General features: G+C 44.0%; 1 protein-coding gene across 5 annotated transcripts in view; it reads right to left on the reverse strand.

The window, feature by feature from the left end:
* Nucleotides 1-24093, reverse strand: part of NID2 (nidogen 2) — a 63598-nt gene that overhangs the window by 825 nt on the left and 38680 nt on the right. For all 5 annotated transcript variants that reach the window (XM_005561257.4, XM_065548809.1, XM_045396418.2 and 2 more), the window contains 11 exons: nt 23341-23469; nt 21687-21830; nt 14301-14420; nt 13310-13543; nt 9327-9548; nt 8550-8719; nt 5885-6014; nt 5223-5394; nt 2240-2397; nt 909-1032; nt 96-208 (listed from right to left, as the gene is read on the reverse strand). In XM_005561257.4, coding sequence (XP_005561314.3) covers nt 96-208; nt 909-1032; nt 2240-2397; nt 5223-5394; nt 5885-6014; nt 8550-8719; nt 9327-9548; nt 13310-13543; nt 14301-14420; nt 21687-21830; nt 23341-23469 — 1716 coding nt within the window. The remainder of the gene's footprint in view (nt 1-95; nt 209-908; nt 1033-2239; nt 2398-5222; nt 5395-5884; nt 6015-8549; nt 8720-9326; nt 9549-13309; nt 13544-14300; nt 14421-21686; nt 21831-23340; nt 23470-24093) is intronic.

Raw genomic sequence — 24093 nt, forward strand, 5'->3', positions numbered from 1 at the left:
GTGTCACAGGCAGCAGGGGTAATCAAATACCATATATATCTCCCCCCTTCTCTACCCTGCTAATTTAAAGGAGCATCCTAAAGCATATTTTTTACCTGTTGGGCAGTAGGGGTAGACTGCAGTTATCCCGTAGAGGTGAGATCGTTGTTCTGGGAGATACTCATCAGTAAACTGGCCACTATGTTTATTTACTGATACAACACCATCTCTGGTGACAGAAAGGAAGAGTGAATTCAGGGAGAGTCATTTACAAGATTAAGAAGTTAGCTACAAAAAGTGAGTTGCAATAGAGGAAAATTTCTGGCAGCTTTCTCTGTCCAAGGGCTGATGCTAAAGCCACACTAAAGTTTGAGGGACCATTGCTCTAAATCTGTTGGTCATCTCTAGCTGCATGTTACAATCACATGATGAGCTATCAAATCAGATTTGTAGGGCATGGGGTAAAGGGCCTAGACTTTAATGTTCCACAGTTCCTCATTTGAGAGCTCGTCTAAATAGTATTTTTCGCTCTCTCAGACAATATGTCCACAGTGTTAGTCAAAAACCAACTTAAGCTCTATATTCAATATAGTTCATGGTATCAAGGGTAGTCTTACTCTCTAAAGAACATATTTAGATTAATATGCTTCCTTTTGAGATAGTTCATTATCAAATAGCTTTGCTACTTTTTAAGCTATATGTGATCAATACCATTCAATTTCTGGGTGAAGTAAAAGGATGATTTCAAAAACATGAAAGGATGAAAAGAAACATCCTTGAAGGATCTTATCTGCCAATGAGGAGGTGACAAAACAAAAGCCTCAGAGGTCTTACTGAGTAAAGTCACGTACTGACTTTTCGTAAAACAAGTGGCGTGTCCTCTGGAACAGTTGGCCTTTTCAGGCTTGTCCAGAATGTGTGGGGCTCACCTCCTCCAGTCTGTGTGGTAGAAGTGATCTGCATAGCTTACGATGCTGAAGGGGTACTTGAGGTTGTTGTGAATGACACGCCGTCCAGTTCCATCAGGTAGTGTGCACTCCAGTTTTTTGGTTCCTTTTAAAACAAAGGGGGAAAATGAGGTCCTTTTACACCACGGAGTAATAAGTTGCTTTGCCAAAAATGAATGACAGATTCCTTCTCCAAGAAAACAATGGAAGAACGGGGAAATAAGGTATTTTACTTCCATTGCAGTCATAGATTAACAACTGTAATATTACCTGTCCTATTACTCATCTCCAGTTTGTTGGATAGCATTCCAGTTTTTAGTAGAGATTCAAACTTTCAATCCTTTTTTGGAAGACAGGATTGCATTTACTGAAATCTGGTAAGTTTCTGCCTAAGTAGGGCATTAGACGTAATTATTTTTGTAATTTGTGTGATTTCAAGCCTTAGCTTATAAATTATAACATCTGGGTAAATACTTGCCCTTTGTAAGCTATGTGTATAATTACGGAGGCAGCCTTTTAACCAAAATCCTTAGTATTTTAAAAATATTTTCTAGGTAGGAGGGAAAAAGTGACTAAAATGGTAACATATTTCAGTGTAAAGGAATCAGTCTTAAAAATTTTTATAATAACTAAACCAAGAATTTCCAAGTTTCACATTTCTCATGGAGCCCTGATTTAAATTTCAAATACTTTTAAGAAATGTAACTTGTTTTAAGCAACTGGGTTATAAAAGTGACCTATGTGCATTATAGGCCCTTTTATTAGATTACAAATTCAAGAACAGTCTTTTTCATATTCTTTAGTATAGAGCTAGACACACAGCATTTTTTCAATTGTGCTGATGAAAGCAAACAAATTTGGGTTGCTAATACCCATGCTATTACTGAAGGAAGCCACCCTGCTACAACACTTTTCAAAGAATGTCTTTAGCATTATAACAGATGTTTATAGATAAGTTATAGTGACCCACTCTCCCCGCACCAGAAGAATAACTTCAGTTCAGTTTGTCAGTTCAACAGTGGCTAATATTTCTTTTAACCATTAAAAATATGCCAAGCACTCATGGTCAGGCAAGCAGTACAAATTAGCTTGATATAGCCTTCCCTCCACCCAAACCCCAGAAAGTTCATTTTAAGACTCATTTAATAGTATTTAAAAGTTTACAGAACAAAGAAAGGAGATTATGTGCTGTACTGTTAGAAATGTGTTTAAACCAAAAGATCTAAGTGATGGGATTTGATTTTGTAGTACAGTCTATTAGTGCTCACACTCACTATAATGAGGGGTTATCTGCATTCCATCAGTAGTATTACCTGCATCTGCCCAGCAGAGCAGTTTAGAGAAAGGGTCAAAGGTTAAACCATTGGGCAATCCAATGTCTGTATTGATCAGAATTCTTCTGTTTTCTCCATCTAATGATGATGTTTCAATTTTAGGAGCTTCTCTATTCCAGTCTGTCCAGTACAAGTTGCTGTAAGTTAAAAATCAAGATTGTAAAAGAATAGCTATGTAGCCTGTGGTAGTCAGCATCTAAGCAGCCCGCAGTGATCTCCATCTCCTCATGTATTAATAGTCTTAAGCAATCCCTTTGAGTCTGGGCTGCATTATTTAGTATCTTGCTGCTTCTAGTGAGTAGAGTATAGCAGAAGTGATAGGCCAATATTAGGTCTCAAAAACTGGTTTCTGCCTTAGGTGCTCTCTCTCGCTCCCTTTGAGGGAAGTTGGATGCCATGTTGCAACCTACCCTATAAAGAGGAACATGTGCCAAGGAACTGGTGTTCTTGAGGGCTGTTGGCCAGAGACATTAGTCCTGCCTACAACCCATGTGAGCATGCTTGGACTGTGTCTTCCCCAAGCTGAGCCTTGAGATCACTGCAGTTTGGCCATTACCTGATTGCAGCCTTGTGAGAGACTCCATCCCTGAGGAGCTCAGTGAAGACTCCTGACTCACAGAAACTGTGAGACTAAATGTTGTCTTAAACTGCTGAGGGTTTGGGCAATTTGTTACACAGCTCTAGAGGTAACACAGCCATATTCCACTTTTACCTGTGTCACACGGTTTTCTGATTATTGTAACTATGCGGAAGAAGTCATTACTAAACTACTATCAGAATCCCTGCCTCCAAGATACCCCCCTTGACTCAACTGCCCCAAAACCCTCTGTTTGTTGAAATCTTGAATTGAATCTTGGGTTTAGAATAGAAGCAAAGACAGCTGTTAGGAATGGCTTCAATATAAACTGTGGAACTTGAAGAGACGTGGACCAGGGATTTTTAGAGGGAAACTGTTCTTTTTCTGCCAAAAATACAATTTGGTACTTGAAGGGGAATCTCGGTTATCCTGTACCTGGCACCCAGGGAGGGAAGCCTTTTAAGTTAAGCACTTTACCTTTTAAATGCCACGTTAAAAATGAAAGATATTCATAACAGATACTAACTAGGAAATAATATGGTCCTATTAAGTGGAAATAGATTATTATAAGGAAACAGGTTTATAGAGCAGAAATAATGTTGAAAGCACTTTTTATAAAATACTGTTTTATAAAAGCTATAGAAGCTTTGAATAAAGCAGTTGAGCTATAGAGAACCTCAGAGAGAGAAGAAACCATAGGTTACACCCCTGTTGTGAATTTCATCCCTTATGCCCAATAGATGAAGCAGAGAGAAGCTGAGAGCAAAAGCCAGAAAGCAGTTTCCACTTTGTGCTAAGGTAGAAGTGGCCAGAAGGTAAAGCATGCATTATCATTCCTTCATCCCTTCTGATCAGTCTCCTCCCCAAAATGATTTAATATCAAAAACGTCTGAAATAAGCTCACACAGGTATTTGGTATAAATTATTTGGGGGATTGCCAGAGGAAGAAAGTTGTCAAGGTGAAATCTATAGAAAGCAAATGAGAAATATGCAGGAAGGCTTGACAACCATTCTGTTAAGCAGTTCAGGGAGATGTAATACATGTGTTTTATTGAAACCTGGTTCAAGGTGGGTTTTCTTTTCATTAAAAATTAAGTCCTTTAGCATTTCTATTTGCTGTCTGGATAAGAAAATTCTACTTTCATCTTGGCTGTGTTGTGGATTTCAGCTTAAAAGTATGCTTTTTACCCAGACTCCAGAGACATGGCCAAGGTATCATTGCTTACAAGATGGCAGCTCTCCCCAGTTTTCAGGTCAAGTACCAAGAAGGAATGAGGGGCCAGACACAGTGTCTCATGCCTGTAATCCCAGCCACTTTGGGAACCCAAGGCGGGTGGATCACCCAGGGTCAGGAGTTGGAGACCAAAATGGCAAAACCCTGTCTTGACTAAAAATACAAAAATTAGCTGGACATGGTGGCACATGCCTGTAATCCCAGTTACTCAGGAGGCAGAGTTTGCAGTTAGCCGAGATTGTGCCACTGCACTCCAGCCTCGGCGACAAAGCAAGACCTTGTTTAAAAAAAAAAAAAAAAACCTTCCAAATGTCAGAAAGGCAAGCCTATGGAAAGAGTTTTTAAGAGGGCTATTAATTCATGTTGTTAAGTCAAGTGGAATAGAGATACACCTTTTCCTTTGTGTAGAACCCAAAGTTTGAAACCACCTTTGAGGCTCTGCACTAAGTATTTCATAGTCAAAAAGCACTTACCTGAAAATTAAAGCTGAAGGTTTTCTTTACTGATTTGAAGGGCATCAGGGAATTTCATTTCACAGAAACTCCACTTAAACATGGCAAGAGTTTCTCAAGATATAAAAATTCACCCTGGTTCTAACAAGTACTGAGACACTGAACAAATCCTGTATGTCACATTTGATGACCTTAGCAATTATCACAGACAGGGAAAATGTTTATCTTGATTTCTGCTACAGCAACACTGAGGCCAGAGGTGCTGCCTGAGCTTTGGTTAATGTCACTTGATGTAGGTCAGCCCTACCGTGGGCTTCAACCCTGGTTTCTAAATGTGCTGCTGGAGGAGTCCCACTTCACTTCCAGTTTAAGTGTCATCTGAGACCTTGCCTGATCATTTGATTCAGAGTAGCCCTAATTCTCACAACACGATCTGAATTTTCTACATATCACATCACAGACTAATATTGTTTATACAGTCTTGTTTCCTACTAATAGAATATAAGGCCACGAAAGAACAGACCTTGTCTTTTCCTAGAGCAAGTCCTGATGCCTAGTAGATCCTCAGTAAATCTTTGTTACAGGAATGCATTTGAGCTTTCACACACTCTTGTTCTGACCTTCCTCACACTATTTAAAACCCAAGGGCTTCACATCAGGATCTACAGGTAAGAGGAGAATTAGGGAAGCCCAGCTGACCCTCGGATTGGATCCACAGCGATGGCGCGGGGATTCACCAGATCTGTGTGGAAGAGGACCTTGCGCTCAGAGCCATCCAGCAGGGCGCTCTCTATCTTATCCATGACACTGTCCGTCCAGTACATTGTTCTGCGGATGTGGTCGATGGCAAGTCCTTCAGGGCTTATCAGACCTGGAAATAAAGCAAAGTCAGGACTGGAAATGGAGGGCAAACCTGAAGCCCTCCAGGAGTGGGGTGGGGCAGGGGGTCAGCAGGGGAAAACAAAGCCCAAGTGGCTCTAAGTCCCCAAGAACCAGGTTAATAGAGAAACGAGTACTTTTGTTACATATTCTACTACCTCTAGCTTCTAGACCAGACCTACCAGTTTGATGACAGCCGGCATCCACAGTGCCAGAGCCAGACTGAATAAGGCCTCATCCCGAATTCTTACCATGAGTTCTTTTCTTTTGAGAATCGCTCACAGTAGGAATCACCTATTTCATTCCTTATGTATGAAGGTGTTTGCTTACAGAGGGGCTAGTCTTATACAGCTCAATAAAATGACTTGCCTAAAACTTAACCTCCCCTAGGAGAGAAAAATCAACGGGAGACTTCAGCATATAGTAGACAAGTGACTGTAGAATCAAATGAAATGCAGACTCTGCTGAGTGAAGCTGCTGACCTGAATTCACGATCGTCTCAGGCTCTGCTCCCAGTTCCAGACTGGCACGGCTGATTGTCCGTCCAGCGACATCTGTCCAGTACACCATCCTCTCCCGGCAGTCGTAATCAATCCCCACGATTATGGAGCCCTTTGTGCACCAAATCATAGAAGAATTAGGTTAAATTTCCCCTTTGTTCACACTCAGCTGCCTTGCTCATGCACAGCTGCACTGAGCAACACTGCACTGTGATCCTGCAGGCAGCAGAGCAGAGTAGCTGGACATGTGGGCACTCTGGGGTGATATCCAGGCTCAGCCACTTACTAGCCATGCAGCTTTGGGCATTTAACCTCTCTATGCCTTTGTCTCATTTGCAAAATGAGGCCAATAGTATACCTGCTTCATATGGTTTCTATAAAAATACTGTAAATGCTTGTAAAGTCTCCTAATTAGTAATTGTTATACAGTAAGCCCTTCAATAAGTGCTATTATGACTGATTTAAAAAAAGAAAACCAGCTCCTTCAGTAATTAGAGGACATGGCCTTAAGCGAAATAAGTTTTTAATATTTTACTGGGTAAAAACTGAATCCCGATGTCATCAGCATTTTTCCAAGAGCCTTAATAAAATTTGCCACTATATGCCAACAAAATCTACTCTCCCCTCCTCTGTGAATATGAGATCTTTCCTCTACCTGAAGTGCAATCACCTATACTCTTGCCCCAGACTCTTAGAAGGAGACAAGACATTGGTTATATCCTGTATTGAAGTATAGCCAGGCACAGTGACACGCCTGTAATTCCTGTCCGTTGGGAGGCCAAAGCAGGAGGATTGCTTGAGCCCAGGAGTTTGAGACAGCAACATAGTGAGACCCCGTCTAAAAAAAAAAAAATTGACTGGGCATGGTGGCACGCACCTGTAGTCCCAGCTACTCAGGAGGCTGAGGTGGGAGGATCGCTTGAGCCCAGGAGGGTCAAGGCTGCAGCAAGCTGAGATGGTGCCACTGAACTCCAGCCTGGGCAACAGAGCTACATCCTGTCTCAAAAGAAGGAAAAAGTCTATAATTTGTTGGGTTAAGGAACTAGGGAGTAGTGGTCATCCAACCTCTGGCTAGTGAGGTCTCTCCTCATTGCTAAATAAATGAGTCTTTAAAAAATGCTGAGTCTGACATTTTTCTACAACTCCATGCAGAACTTGCTTTGTTCATTGTTCAATCCAGGCTCCTGCTCTGAGAAGCCAACACTCAGGGATTATCTGGCTGTCCCTGAGGTCATACAAGTTCCTGCCTTGCCTAACAGCCTCCTGGGGCTTGGCTTCACTTACGCCCCCTGGGAGCATAGTCAGCACAAGAAAGATTGTACAAAACGGGATTTGGCTCCAGTGGGGGGGTGGGAGGGGAGGGCTAAGGTCAACTACACTTTTATTTGAAAATTAAAAGGTCATTTGTCCCAGGCAAGAGTACACGTTGAAATGAGCTTCCATTAACCCAGGGAATCATGGGATTCATAAACCCATGTCATAACCTCAGGTTAGAGAAAACGTCCCAGTTTTTTCCTTTAATTTCCCTAAAATGTGCAAATAACCCATGTCCCGTTTCTTTCAGTTCCACTACCACTACCATCACCACCCTGTCCCGGTCAGGGGCATGTTCAGAAAGGCAATCAAGCTCTATGACTTGACTAGAATAAAAGAAGGTTAGCTTAAAGTGATGTCAACTTCTTAGTCTCTGCCTCTTCCAGAGAAAGTTTTACAAAACAATGTGAGAGTTTTCTTGGGGGAGGGGATAGGACCCAAAAACTCGAATCTTAAAAAGAACACATCTCTTCCTAAAACACTGGCTGTTTCTAAGCTTTTCTGGAACCAAATAAGTCGTTCATTTACAGAAGTAAATGTAAACATGAATGCCATACTATTCTTTCTTATGGATGAGCAAGTGCCTGGAGTGTGAAGTTCAACAATGGAATTAGATTATTTTCCACTGTGTCGATGCTGTTTTAGAGAGCTACCCTTGTTTTTCCCCCATTTTAGAGAAAACCCTCTCCCCAGAATGGGGTGCCTTGCATTAGGGAGGCTGCTGGCTCAGGAAGCATCAAGCATCCCCTGGGGAAGGCGCCATCCACTCCTCTCCCAGCGTCACACACACACCTCAAGTTTTCATCTAGAGTCAGGGAAGCTTAGGAAAGAAGTGGGTCAAAGGGACAGAACCAAAGTGAAAGGGAAGGGGCTGCAGCGGTGAGACAGTCATTGACTGACTTCCAACTTGGGAGTCCTCAACAAATCGCAGACACCACACCTTGTGGCTAGTCCTCCTGTCACTGATTTCCAGGATTTCTATGGAGATGTTATGACATACAGAGAACCCTGAGGACTTAGGGTAAGAGTCTGTCCATTTTCCCTTGGATCACCATACAGCCTCCATATGCTGACAAGTCTACAGTTCCCTTTCCATATATCTGAAACCCCATGAACAAACCAGAGCACAGCCTTAGTCAGTGACAGGTGACCCCCAGCAACGGAGAGCCCTGGTTCTGTGGTGGTGGCATCGGGCCCATGCCAATGGGCTGCAGCTCAGAAACCCTCCAGGACTTCCCTGCCCCAGTCCACTGCACCGCAACAGGGCCTGTGAGGTGGCTCCCACTGGGAAAGCCACGCAGCCCCCGCCCCCCACAGCAGAAATCCACTTTACATGCAGAGACAGCAGGGTCTTGGCTGCATCCTTCTGAAGCCTGGTGCCATTGAGGGGCAAGTAGCCAATCTGCTGGCCCTGGGTATAGAGCAGGAAGGTGCCCACAGATGGAGGGGTCACATCTGGCCGGGGCGTGGGCCGGACCATGGGTGGAGCGACGGTGGGTATACCTGTGGGAGAGAGGGTGGGAGAGGAGGAAGGGGAACAAGGGCAGGCAGGGAGATGGGAAGAAAAGTTACTTTACCACATACCAGAGCCTCCAAAAATATCAAAAGTTCTTTGCCCAATGCAGATGTGCTCCAGATGTTCTTCAAAAGAAATTTTAATTTCTAGGGTTTTTTTAAGGATCAATTATGTAAATCTGCCATTTACTAGGGAAGAAGGCAGCAAAACACTTCCCTCAGAACAAAGCAGAACAGGTTTTTTGTCTTTCAAGAAAGAAAGAAAAAAAACATAGAGCCAGCACTGTGTCAGCTTCCTTTTAGGACTCCAGAGTGACACGTGTCCCCTGTCGCCCTGGGCTTGGGAGGGGGAGTAACTGCCTGCTGAACCGAGTTGCAGATGTTCCAATTATGGAAACTGTTAATGACAAAAACCAGACACCAAACACAAATTGGGATCTTGCGTGGACCAGATTATAAATCAACATAGCACGTAGTGACTTCTTTCATTAGACCTGGTGACCCCAACACGTCCCCCTACTTCACCACAGCAGATAGCATCCCTAGCAAAGGCCTTAAGTTCAGCTGAGGGGAGCGGGGGCGGCCCGGTGCTTACACGCAGGGGTGGTGCCTGGCTGGGAGCGGGTGCCCTGCACCTCTCTGCCATCTTTGTCCACACACCAGCAGAAGTCGCTCTTTCCATGGCACTGCAGGGGCGTGAAGTGGCCCAGGTCATCGCACTGGGGCACGTACTGGTCATCCCGGGGGGTGCCGCCGTAGTGCTCCAGCAGGTTTTCCCTCCAGCGCTCACAGATGGTCGGGGGCCTCTGGGTGGGCTCTGAGCAGATGGGGAAGAGGGAAGAAGAAAAGCCTTTGATTGTGAGCCAAGGACAGAATGCAAAATGTAGCTCGAGACCCCATGCCTGGCCTCCTGGCCTTCCTTCTCCTACTGTCCAGGTCTCAGCCAAGCCCGTGGACACCAAACTTGGGAAGCAAATGTGTTCTAAGTACTCTACCATGGGAATCAGAAAGAGATTGTCTGATGCTGCTTTCTTGCCAGGAGGGTCTGTCATCAAGGCCCAGCCACATCAAGAAAGAATAAGAGGAGGTAAGGTCAGCAGTGCAGCTCACTCAGCCTGGGAAGGGGCATGATCTCCCTCTGGCCAGGAGAGGCCCACAAGGCCCATCCTGCCTGCACCTCAGGCACCTCTGCTGACGGAGCATTTGTGCAGGTGATCCTTGGGGACTCAGTGGCCGAGGTGATGCTTAAAGCCAATTTGTATTCATTTCCCACTTGCTTCAAGCTTCAAGCTCCAGGACCTGCTGAGGAGAGGGCCATCTTGCGCCTGGCCAGTGTGCGTCTTAGAAAGTATTACCAAAAGCCCAACTATGCCACGGCGCCCTCTGTCTACCCACTGGAAAACTACATGGAATAAAGGTAAAACTGAGTGGAATTAGTAGTGAAGTATCGCAGAGGTGGTGGCAAACAGCTTAAAAATGGTTCTTACAGAGCCCAGTTTCCAGAAGTGCTTTACCCACCCTGCGCCTGGGATTATCTCAAAGCTGAATCTTTTCCTGCAGGCTCTAGCTTCCTGCCATGTTGCCCTTTTCCCCCCTTTCTCCAGCATCCTCCTCTCATCCCCTCCCTCACAGCTCTCTCTGTGGTTAAAGTCCTTCTGGCTTCGGTTGCGAAGCAGTTTCCTCCCAGGCTGCTTCCACAGTGCCATTGAGGCTTCGTTCAAAATACAGGTGGTTCTGAGCAGACTCTGCTGCAGCAGGTTATTGAGATAACTTATTCATTTATGTTAGGACTACCCAAAGGAACTTAAACAAGAGGAGGTACTTCTCCTTCCTTTTTAATTCCTGCAACTTAAAGCGTACGGTCTGCAGAATCACATAGCCAATAATCCTACTTGCTACCACCATTTAGATGTATAATAGAAATCAGAAACTGATAGAAACTGAGCCCCCTGCCTTCACCATCAAACCAGATGCTCCCCTAGTCTTTCCCATAGGAGTAAATGGCACCTCCATTTTTCCACTGCTCAGACCTGATTATCCTTGACCCTCCTTTCTTCCACCATCCACATCTGATTCGTCAAAAACTCTTTTTAGCGGTACCTTCAGAATCCACTTAGAATATCTTTACTTCTCGCTACTGTACCCCCTTCACCCTGGTCCAAAAGCCTCATCCTCTCCCTGGGATTTCTGCAGCAGCCTTCCCACTGGTTTTCCTGCTTCCACCCTTCTATGCCCTCACTCTCTGCAAAACCAGTGTAAACTCAATTAGCAGCAGCCAGAATGGTCCATTTAAAATATAAAGGCATTTCATGGCACTCTGCTCAAAACCCTCCAATGACTCCAAAGAACAAAGTTGGGAACATTATGATCAGGCTCCAGCACCTACAGTTCCTCTTGGAACACAAAAGACTGTGAATGAACTTGTCAGAGCTCAAACCCAACTAGCTCGACTGCACGACTCACCAGAGTTGGGGGAAGCGAATGCCATTTAGTTGTCACTGTAGCTTATGACCCATGGGAGGCAAAGCTCTTTTTGAGACCCCGTGGAGAAGGTTAAGACTCTGACTTCTTCACCCAAATGTGTCTCAATGGAACACAGAGAGGGAAATGCTACTTCCTCAAACACTGCAGGATTCCCTGGAGAAGTTCCCAACTCCACCCCTGCTCCACATTCAGACCTCCAAGGATCCTTTTTTGCTTTAAGGGACCACCCTGTGCTGTGTGTTTGCCTTCCAAAGAGATGCACCTAACTCCTGGGAAATGGGTGTCTCAAATCACTCATACATAGGCATCCCTTTCATTCATTACTATTTGCAACTTTTCAACCCAACCATGAATGTCTTTCTCTTGTGCTTCTGGTTGGCAGGAGTTTAAGTATTTTGAAATCGGGGGCACAGAGCATCCTTACCCTCCCTGAAGCTGACCCCATCAAAGATGAGACCAGTCAGAGATAGCAGCCGGGTCCAAACCAGTGCCAAGAGAGTGTGTAGGCAGGAGAAAGTCCGCACAAGGGAACACGGCCCTATTTTCGTCATTCACTTCTCAGTCTCTTGGTTCCCCCTTTAAAATCATTGTCCTGAACATATGCTTGTCTTAATAAATTTAATCGAATTCTGAACCATTCCCCAAAGGCACCTCCCAACCATCTGATTTCTTCAAATCCCAGATGGAGTTAGAACATTTTCAAAGAGAAGGCATGAGGGAAATAGAATTTCTCTGTACCTTTTTTGGACCTTTAAAATCTTTTCCTAAAAATAGAAACAAAGAGGGACTATGGATGAAGCCATTACCAATTTTTACCTATATGAATCTGGGAACCACCAAGACCTGGCTTTTTAAATTTTTTTTTATTTTTAAACAGTCTTACTCTGTTACCAGGCTGGAGTGCAGTGGACGATCTCAGCCTACCGCAACCTCCCGCCTCCTGGGTTCAAGTGATTCTCCTGCCTCAGCCTCTCGAGTAGCTGGGACTATACAGGTGCATGTCACGACGCCCAGCTAATTTTTGTATTTTTAGTAGAGACAGGGTTTCACCATGTTGGCCAGGATGGTCTCAATCTCTTGACCTCGTGATCCATCCGCCTCAGCCTCCCAAAGTGCTGGGATTACAGGCATGATCCACCGTACCCGGGCAACCATTAACACCATTAAAAGGGGAAAAAACTATTGGGGTAATGCTCCAGTTCTTTTTACTTTCACACATTAAAAGCCAAGACTAGTATTTATGGAACCCTTCTCGACAGTAAAAATGGATCTTTGGATAGCAAGCTGTATAGGAATCATTTTGGCTAAAACGGTATCAAGCCAATCCTATGCTCTTCATTAAATAAAGTTTTTCTGTAATGATTAAGGAAAAAAGTTTTACCCATCCCTGAATAATTCAGTGAGGAACAGAAAGTTGCCTTATCTGCCTGCTGTTGGAATCGACTGTGAAACTTGATCACCGTGCCCCACACAGATGCAGAATGCTCAGATGGTAGCAGGCATGTTCTCAGATTGTATATGGGCTAACCGAAACCAGATGCCTGTGCCTCCTCTGAGATGTTGGGCTACGTTACAGAGGGCTGGGATTGTCAGTTTAGAGAAAACTAGCTGGATCCACCAGCAGGTGTCATTTTTCTTATTTTTCCTATTGATATTAACACAGCCTTCATACTGTTTCCTGTCATTCAGAAGGCAGAGGTAAGCGAGATAGTTACATAGGAAGGCAGTTTTCCTTCTTATCAAAATGCCAGTCTGGCCCGATCTTCTATAACTGTCAGATCTCTCTAAGATGCTGTAACAGGTCTAAGGTAGTGGGTCTCAGTCTGACCTACATACACAATCTCAACGTCCAGTTTGTACTGGACAAGGGTCTAAGAGGCCAATGTGTAACAGATCATGTGTCATGTATTGTATATCTCTATGTCCTTATGACACAAACACGAATATATGTACGCACTATTATTCAAGTCTTCTCAGGAGGAAAGAGGCTATGAAGGATGGTGACTGGCCCTGTGCCTGCATGGTCTGGGCAGGAATTATGATCTACCTGCCACCAGTGCCATTCTGCTTCTTTAGCCCCAGGCCTAAGCTCACCTGGTGGTGGTCCACAGTGAGGCGGTGTGGAGCCAGGTGGAGTCTGGGTACCAGGAACTTCATGACCATCAGGGTCTACGCACCAGCAGAAGCCAGTGCTGCCGTGACACTGCAGGGGCAGGAAGTTGCCCTGATCGTCGCATTGGGGGATGTGGAACCGGGCCCCAGGGTGGGCATACTGGGCCTGGGCATGGCGCTGCTGTTCTTCACAAGGTGTCAGGCTTGAGGTGGAGTCTTCCAGGATCAAGGCAGAGGAAGACACAGAAGACAAATAGAAGGCATTGCAACCCATCCACTTCACCAGCCCACAGCATGGCATGGAAAGGCACTAGGATTTTGGAGCCCTAGATTCTTACGTTATAATACCTTGCCACTATTTTTCTCGTCTCTCCCCGGTTCTTCCAGTTCATCCCATAGGTCCCTAGCTGGCTCTAAGTGTAAAGCAGTCCAGCCCCTCCCTATTATCATCTGGGGAAAATGAGGGGCAGCCGTGGCATCTGCCCAACATCCCAAGAGACTCTGGAGAAAACAAGCCAAAGCTCATTCATCCCAAGGCCCAGAGGTTAAGTCTGAGAAGCTGCAGGCCAACGGCAGTCACTAGACTGCACCAAGCTGGCCAAGCTCCTCTAACACGGTCGCCACAGGCTTAACCCTGGCTAGCGGCACATATGGCTCCTGTTTAATAAGCTTGATCTCAACACTTCATCCAAATTGCATTCGTCAAGGTCAAGCGGACCACTAGGGCAGTTAACCAGAGCTGCTATGAGATGGGACAATGGATGGGTCATCTCCTGCAGGCCTCCAGGAATGTCACGAATCAGTGAACTATCAGTAAACTAGGCAGCAGGAGGTAACCGAGGAAAAAGAATCCACAGCCTGGAAAATCCAGCAAGGCTTCAGATCAGGCTAAATCAAGAGCGGGCTGTCATAGAAAAATACCCTTGAAGGAGCTAAGAGATTCATGTGCCTAATCTGGCCCTCTAAAACTTACCAGGTATGCACTGAAATCCATCCCCATAATATCCGGGTTGACAACGGCAGGAGAAGGAACCAGGAGTATTGTAGCAGGTAGCTGCGGGGTGACATCTGTTTTCTGAGCATTCGTCTATATCTGCAGAGGTCAGAAACAGAAGAGAGAAGCAAAGAACACTATGACTTCACTCACACAATCTGTGCGACTGCATAGGCTTTGGACATGTGGATCATCATCCAGTGAGGTATCAGCTTCAGAAGACCTTTGAGCATGAGCAGAAAAATGCTGACACCTAAAGGTAGGCTTAATAGAAAGGAAAAAAAAAAAATCAAGGAACATATGAGTTAACACATCAGACTAAACATGTTCAGTGTAGAAATCAAATGGGTAGTCACTCAAAGGAAAAAAAAAAATACATCCTACAGCATATGTTTCATTGACAGTGAATTCAAGGAAGTTAATTACCTTTGAACTAACCTTTAGACTACAAGTCATTAACTTCCTTTCAGCAATGCTGCAACAAAGACAAATATATCCAACAATGTTTTTTTTTTCTTTGGTTGTTGGCACCATCTCCATGTAACTAACATTCGTCTCTAGATGCAAAGGAGCCAGATGAGGCCCCAAATATTTTTCAGCTAAGAAGCACATTCCATCTTGCCTAATCAGAATCTTACTATCTAGAACCACACCCCCATTAGCCAGGTATTTTCTTTACTTTCCACTTTTAGAAGAAATAAGAAAAGAATATTATCTAGGGTTTTAAAATAATACTTAGAAAATGGAAATCTAATTTTGCTGGGCATATCAGTACAAACAATTCAGGCCCCTACACTCTCCACATGGCACCACGAGGATTAATTTTCACCATCATATTTCTCAAAACTACAAAATCCTGACACTTCAAACAAAAGCCAACTTACATTCCTGTTATTTAATGAAATCCGCATATGCCAACAATGTCGATGTGACAAAGTCACCCCCCCACCCCCCATCCCCAGCAGAAAAAAAGCAGCTCTGAGAATTGAATGGTTAAAGGGATGAGATAAGCTATCTTAAGAGACAGGAAGTCTTTCAGAGTAAAAGGAGGATAAACAAAGGGTGTAGGTCCAATTAAGGCTTGGCTGAAAATAAAACAAAGCAGTGGTTCCATCCATCGTAATAACCAAAAGTTTCTTTAAAATGTGTGAATAGAAAAAAAAAATGTGGGATGGTGTGATCAGGGTAAAACCTAGAAAATGAGCGTGTGTTGCATCAGTATGGTGCAGCCCACGGTAGAGACACATCAGCCTGGGAAGACAGAGATTTGAAGCCCTAGATTTGATGTGAGTGGGTTGGGAACAGGGCTAGCTCCTCACCCAGCCTCCCATGACCCACATGGAACTTCTTCTAGGGTTACCTGCACCACCCTTTGTCCAGACCACGCTGTCACTGGCTTATCCTCTAGTAACTCATGTTCTTTCTCGAGTACCACTAAGTACACACACTGGGCATTAAGCATAAGGTATTCTGTTCACTGGAGAGGAATCTTTTAAGTTATAATTAGAAAGTAAGCATTCTGCCTATCTTCTGTCTCTGGGGAGTTTAGTCAGCATATATCAGTTCCTTGGAGTCCTCCCCCAAAAAGTTCTGAATACTCAATGCAACCCACAGAGTCTTTACCCAGGTGAGTGGTTGGCCTCCCTGGATACCATCATTTCACCTACAAAGGCAAGAAAGCAGATATTAATTCATCTGCAAGGGTAGAAACAAACCAAGTGTTCTGGTTGGCTCCTCAGTTGCCCAAAAATCAACCAATGTTGTCATAATTATCCTTGAGCTTGGCTCTGTCTCTTCAACAGGGCAACTCAAATGCCTAGCTGGGCAAAACCGATGACCTGACCATCCAACACCTTGGACCTGGAAGAGGCTGTAAAACTAAAGCTGTAAAAATTAACATCCAGCCAAATGCAGGAAATTAAAGCTATTCACAATACACATGCTAAAAGGACTTCTAATGGTAACAGGAACCCCAAGAAATGACAGGAAGCAGGAATTCCTGAGACACAGGGCCTATTTCTGGAGCCCATGGAGCAGTTTCTTATTGTTATTTTTGAACTAAAGAGAGAGGGGATTCCCCAGAGCTACCAAATAAATCACTGATGTGCTTAGAACCTTCAGCCTAAGAATTCTGACTAAATCTGAAAAACCAGCCTTCCTCCCCAAAGATACTGTTGGCATCATCAAAGATACTAAAGTTTTAGGTAGATAGAAGCTATTAGAAATGACCAACAAGGAGGAGAAAGTCCCCAAAGAGACTGAAGATATCACAAGTGAGAAATTCCTGCCCCAAAGATCTAGACTCCCTGAATTGCAGTCCTGACTCCTCCTTGGAGGGCCTCTCACACCATGATAGAGACGAGAGTCCAGCTAGTCCCTCCAGGCCCTGAGCATGCATGCACACGACTTCAGATATCAACAGAGAAAACATGGAAAGACTTTCAGCCCCCTGGCAAGGGAGGAACTTTATTGCACCATTGGAGAAGGAGGCCACTGCTTATGCTTAGTCATTACTATCAGAGGTCTGTAGGGACCGCTATAAAGACAAAAATATTCAAGAAGTAGTAGAGCCCCTTTCTCACTCACGTAATGAAAGGTAGCTTAATCTCAATGCAATCCTCCACTCTATCATCTATTAAGCTGGTAAAGAAACTGTTTGGAAGATGTGTTAAAAATCCTTTGAGTTCATGCTTTTGTGCTTCAACATCCTTCTCACTGCCCCAATACTGAGCAAAACCACTAGGAACTGCTTGATGATAAACCTAACCACTGGCCTCGAGTTCCCCCAGGCTCCCGCCCCTTCACCACCGCCCACTTGCCTTTGAGCCCAGTGAAATTTCCTGGCATCAATTAACCTCAAACCCACCCCAGATCCCAATAAAGGCTTCAGCCCACAGGTCCCACTCTCTTTCTACTCCATAATCTGTTCAGTTGGGCACCCTGCTGATTGCACCCCTGCGTGGCATGTGGTGAACCCACTGCAGACCTGTGAGTGTAATAAACTACTTCCTTTCAAGTTTCATCCTTGCCTCCTCCTATAACCACACTGATTTTACCATACCATACCCAACATCTACCTACATTGTTGGAACAGGAAACCTGGCCAGGCACATAATGGAGATAACGCTTTTGTTATCAAAAAAGAGAGAAGCTAGGCCGGGTGTGGTGGCTCACGCCTGCAATCCCAGCACTTTGGGAGGCTGAGGGGAGTAGATCGATTGAGCTCAGGAGTTTGAGACCAGCCTGGGCAACATGATGAAATCCCCTCTCTACAAGAGATACCAAAATTAGCTGGGCATGGTGGTATGCACCTGTAGTCCCAGCTACTTGGAGGGCTGAGGTGAGAGGATCACTTGAGCCTGGAAGGCTGAGGCTGCAGTAAGCTGTAATCACACCATTGCCCTCCAGCCTGGGTGATAAAGTAAGACCCTGCCTCAAAAAAGAAAGAGAGAAAGAGAGAAAGAGAGAGAGAAAGAGAGAAAGAGAGAGAAAGAGAGAAAGAGAGAAAGAGAGAAAGAGAGAAAGAGAGAAAGAGAGAAAGAGAGAAAGAGAGAAAGAGAGAAAGAGAGAAAGAGAGAAAGAGAAAGAGAGAAAGAAAGAGAGAAAGAGAGAAAGAGAAGAAAAGAAAAGAAAAGAAAAGAAAAGAAAAGAGAAAGAAAAGAAAAGAAAAAACACCAGGAAACCCGAGAAAGAATAATGTCAGTATCTACCCTTAGGCCCCTCCTGAGTAATGATGACTCTGGGTAATGGGCCATCTGTAACCCAGCTTCCTCCACTCACACTTGCTCCTCCTGGGAAGGTCCCAACTCAAGACAATTTGCTTTTGCACCTGGCCAAGTCACAACAATCCAAAAGGACAAACATGTCTGAGAAATATCCAGCTCACACCAACACAAGTTTGAAATCACTCCAGATTGAGGGAAGCTGCAGAAGATTTAACTCTACTTGGATAAAAGCCTCCTGGCCAGTGACTCAGACCAGACTTGAGAACCCAAATCCAAGTGCAGCCTCTCCAGGGAGCCGGGTTTTTAACAAACTGTGGCTGGAGAAAAACTCCCACACCCCCTTATTGTTAGTTTGATGGAGTAAAAGAGCACATGTGCTTTAACAATGCATAGCTCCCACAAAATACAGCCTCTATTCTTTGTCACTGAGACACATGTGTACTATGGAATGCCTTTAAATATGCACACATACACCTATATTTCTATATTTATTCTTCAAGTTCCTTTCATGATTAGCCTAGCCTGATTTATGCACGGGTCTTTAGGAAAATGACCATTCATTCTCTACTACTCCACAATCTGGAAGTTTAGAAGGCAGCCACATGGTAAGTGGCTGTGGTAGGCAGCCTCTAAGATGGCCCCCAGCAATCCCTACCTAGTGGGATTCATGGTCTTGTGTAATCCCTGCCCTTTTAGTAACTTGCTTTTAATCAATAAAGCAACATTGAAGGGATGTCATTTTTGTGATTATGACTTCCATCTTGCTAGCAGACTTTCTCTGGCATTAATAAAGTAAGCTGTCATGTTAGAGAGGCCCAAGTGACAAAAAACTGAAGGCAACCAACAACCAGTAAGGAACCAAGGCTTTCAATCCAATGGTCCTTAAAGAACCGAATCCTGCCCATTACCATGAGTGGATCTTTCCCCAGTTAAGCCTGCAGATGAGACCACAGACCCACCAGACACTTTGACTGTGGCCTTGTGAGAGATCCTAAAGCACAGGACCCAGCTGGGCCATTCCCAGGTCCCTGGACAACTGATACTAAATGTCTATTGTTTGAAGCTGCTACACTTTAGGGTAATTTATTACACAGCAATAGATAACCTAAAGCAGAGAGCCTAAATAAAATCCTAAAAGCAGAGAGCCAGAAATAAAATAGGGACAATTGAAAATGGCAAAAATAGAGAGGGCAAATAAAAGACAATACTTAAATTCCCAATATGAAAAAGTAGCCAATTTCAGCGCCCTAACATGACCCCAGAAGGTAACCAAAGTCTTGCAGGACAAATAAAGGAAAAAAGGAGGGAGAGAAGAATCATTTTAGAAGTGATCAAAGCATGCAGCATCTAAATTAATATTCTGATTAACACTCATCATATCTAGGCTGAAATTAATTTCAACTTCTTTGCTTTAAACCAGAACACTAAGGAATTAAATATTTTAAAAGCACCATCTCTGCTGATCTGAGCAGCCAGATGTTTAAATAAGAAATTCTACAGACAAGATTTTTCTCAAATGGATTCACATTTCTTAGAGCTGGTACTAGGGTTAAACCAAACCAAATGATGTGTTCCACAAGAAGGAAAAGCATCATTCCCACTGTCAGGCTTTGGCATCTCACCCTGAACTCCATACCTGTAGAGGGTATCTGTAAAGAGTATATCTATTACAGATATACTCAGTGTTTTCTCACCAGTATATCTATGACAGATGGAGCTCCTGGCTGGTTAAGTGGGACAAACATCTGTGAATTACAAATCTACCTCATTCTAATTGGGAAATACTCTTTATCTAGAGCTAGGGGTGTTTATTCAAGAGGTCCATAGTCTTCTTACATGACTGGGCCTAATACCAAGACACACAGGAATCCCAACTGAGGGTTACCATCTGCATTAGTCAATTTCCTGTTGTTTATAACAGAATATCTGAAACTGAGTAATTGCTAAAGGAAAGGAATTTATTTCTTATAGTTCTAGAGGCTGAGAAGTCTAAGGTCAAGGGGCGAAATCTGGTGGCAGCCTTCCTGCTGGTGGGGACTCTCAGCAGAGGCCTGAGGTGGTGCAGGACATCACATAGTGAGGGGGCTGAGTGTGCTAACATGTTATTTTAGGCAGGTCTCTCTTCTTATCAAGCCTCTAGTTCCCTTCCCATGATAACTCATTAATCCACTGATAGGGGCAGAGCTCTCATGATCCAACCACCTCTGAAAGGCCCTACCTCTCAATACTGCCACATTGGAATGTAAGTTGCAACATGAGTTTTGGAGAGGCAAATATTCAAGCCATAGCCTCAACTTTCAATACTACCACCAAAAATATCTATTTAGGAAAAAAAAAAAAAAAGGGCAGGGGGCTGAACTGAGTCACGGCTTTGGGTTAATTCAGCATAAATTGCTCAAGAAAACCATGCAGCAGAGCTTCTGTACAGCACAAGTAGAAAGAGTAAGGATGAGGCTCAGAAACCACCATGTGCACCTGCCCCATCCAGGGAGAAGTGGAGAGCTGAGCTGCTGTCACAGTGACCTTTGTTCTGTCAGTGACGCATGCCCTCAGCCTGCTGTCCACTCAGCCCATCCTGCTGAAACCAAAAGGGAAAATGGAATGGCAGAAGGATGAGAATCAAACATCTGGTGAGGAGGAAGGAGGCCCATGCTATTTGGATCTGGTATAAAGCTCCCAGGAATTGCAAAGCTGTTCTTAGCACATCAGCTCAGTGGGCCTGGGTGGATGGCAGCAGATGCAGACAGCAACACCAGGAGCAGGGGAAAGCCTGCCTTTTAAGGTTCATGTTCCCCAGCAGGCCCGTTCCCATTCCAAACACTTCTCCCACCATTCTCTCATCCCCAGTGTGTTGTTTTACACCCTGTGTGTGTGACTCACATGAAACCGAGTTTCAATCTCATCACATAGCACAGGGTATGTTTGGAAAACCTTTTGTGATTTAAGTAGATTTATTGAATGATTTCTATTTTAAAGTACTCCTAATCCTAGTTTCATGGACATTTTATACTCAGAGAGTTATGTCTAACCTTTAAATAACAACCTCACACGTTCTTTCCAAGTTAAATTGCAATGGCTAGCCTTGCAAATGATTTGGTGCTTTTATAAAATACTGCATTAAGTCTTAAAGATAGATTTCTGGGAGAAAAGTTTCGATATGTGTGTCTTTTTATATGTGTGGAGTTCTCTCTTTTGCAAGAGAAAAATTAGAAATCATATATGTGTTTAGAGATAGATTAAAATATCACTTAAAGCAGGAGAATGGCACAATCATAAGTGTTGAATTAAGCCATTAACCAAAGAGATTGAAAGGTGGAGAGTGCCTAACAGGAAGGTATGCAATTTTCCCTAAATTCCTCCAGTCTGCACTGGCTCCAAGGAACCAATGTTAGAAGCTCCTGAGTGCTACAGGAATGTCTCCGCCAAGGAAGCCATATATGCTCGTCCATCTAGTCCACAGGAAATCACCCTTGGCTCCCCTTTCTAATTCAAAGGATGCTTTTTTCCTCGCTATTTTGGCAGCCACAAGGCTGTTAGAATCAAAGGAAGTCCTTTGTCTTTTCTGGGAGATCTCCATCTATGTGGGGATGTGCATCCAAGGCGACTTTCCACTCACTGAAGCTGACCCGCAGTTACTCACCAGTGCACTGGTGCCCGTCGCCAGCATAACCAGGCAGGCAGGCACAGCTGAACGCGCTGCCTCCGTGGTGAACACACCGGGCCTGTCCAGCAGGAGCACAGGTATGACTGCCATCCTCACAGGGGTTGGGAGGTGGGGTGATCACTGAAAAGAGAAGAAGGCAAGGGCGCCCAAGAGTTTAGGCCTGCAAAGGGTGAGCCTTGCTCCTCATGGCATGATCCACAGACCAACAGCAACAGACCAGGGAATGCAGGTTCTCAGACCCTACTCCAGGGGCAGTGATTCAGAATCTGGGATTTTAACAAGATTCCTAGATGGTTCGTATGCTATTAAAGTTCAAGTACTGGTATGAATTTGTGGTTAAAATATTAAGCACAAAAACCCATCACCTAAGCAGTCCTCAATTAAAGTTTATAACACTCCAGAGCAATTGCTACACACACACACACACACACACACACACACACACACACGGTTTCTCTTATCATTTCTACCCCTCCTTATCCCAGTGAATTAAAGTGCATTTTCTTTTCTTTTTCTTTTTTTTTTTTGAGATGGAGTCTCACTGTGTCACCCAGACTGGAGTACAGTGGTGCGATCTCGGCTCACTGCAACCTCCAGCTGCAGGGTTCAAGTGATTCTCCTGCCCCAGCCTCGTGAGTAGCTGGGATTACAGGCGCAAGCCACCACGCCCAGCTAATTTTTCTATTTTTAATAGAGATAGGGTTTCACCATGTTGGTCAGGCTGGTCTCGAACTCCTGACCTCATGATCCACCCACCTCGGCCTCCCAAAGTGCTGGGATTACAGGCGTGAGCCACCATGCCTGGCTAAAGAGTGCATTTTCTTTACTCTCATCCAGCTTTATCAATGGGATGAATTAGGATAGTTCTTTTGATCCATTCTTAGGTCTGTAGTATTTTTTGGAAATATAGAAGGGGTAATTTGGTTACAGAAGGAGCTCTTTAGCCAGTCAAGTAGGACATGCATCAGTGAATGATGAATCCATCTCTTCTAATTTGAAAAATCCTTTAGGCTCTATCTAAAGAGCTGGAGGTGTTTACTAGAGAGGTTCATCATCTTATTACATGATTGGGCCAGAAATCCCAACTGAGGTGGGCATCCTTCAATAACTTAACACCAAAAATATCAATTTAGGGAAAAACAGTGAAAACAAACAGGGCTGAAACTGAGCGATAGCTTCGAGAGATTTTGTTTTGTTTGTTTGTTTGAGACAGTCTCACTCTATTACCTAGGGTGGAGTGTACTGGCATGCTCTCAGTTCACTACAACCTCTGCCTCCTGCGCTCAAGCAATCCTCCTGTCTCAGCCTCCTGAGTAGCTGGGACTACAGGCTTGTGCCACCACACCTGGCTAATGTTCTGTATTGTTTGTAGAGATGGGGTTCTGCCATGCTGCCCAGGGTGGTCTTGAACTTCTGAACTCAAGCGATCCACCTGCCTCAGCCTTCCAAAGTGCTGGTATTACAGGCGTGAGCCACTACGTCCAGCCAGCTTTGGGTTATTTTAATGTAAACTGTCTTCTAAAGAAAACCATATAGCAGAGCCTCTGAATAGCAGAAGTCAAAACATTGATAAAAGGCAAGATTAAAGAGCACCATTGTGGCCACACAAGAAAATGATTTTGGAACTCACAGATGCAAGTATGCCGGTCATCTGCAAACTCATACCCACTCCGGCACTCACACCTGTAGGTTCCAGGCAAGTTGATACACACGGAGTTGGGGCCACAGCGATGAAAGCCAGTTGCACATTCATTTTCATCTAAGAAGAAATGAGAACAGAAAAATTCTGCTTAATTCAAGGGTCCCGGAAGTGGAGGGTCTAAAAACTCAATGTTTTCTGACCAGTATGATGCTTCAATGGGACAAATGGTTGGCAGATGTAGAATTCTTAAAAATCAGATATGAATGCATGTTGCAGATAACCAGAAATAGTAAAAATTTCATGCCATTCAAGTAAACACCACAGGAAGATACATTTTTAAGTGAATATTCTAAGACTTCTTTAACTGTTTTAAAAATAATGGATACTTGGAAGAAAACCAACAATTTTTTTTTTAATATCAAAAAATTTCTACCGTTGCCTTTTGGGGATATAAGAAACACAATGTCTGTCTAAAATTTAAAGAAAACCAGAAAATGAGATTTTTAGTAAGTCTAAGAACTACTTATTACAGGCTCAAAATTACAAAACTTAACTCAAAACATCCAGGAATTGCAACAGATGTTTTCTTTTCACAGCCCCAGTGCAAAATCCACTCCACTCCAAGCCATCTTTTCAAACCTAAACAGCTATGCTTTAATTTTTAAATAACTATATTCAGATTAACAGCTGCTAAAATCATTGGCAATGGAGGTTGTAAAGGTGACAGATACTTGTCTTCTA

This window comes from Macaca fascicularis, chromosome 7 (assembly GCF_037993035.2).
Source record: "Macaca fascicularis isolate 582-1 chromosome 7, T2T-MFA8v1.1".
In the NCBI taxonomy this organism is placed as follows: Eukaryota; Metazoa; Chordata; class Mammalia; order Primates; family Cercopithecidae; genus Macaca; species Macaca fascicularis.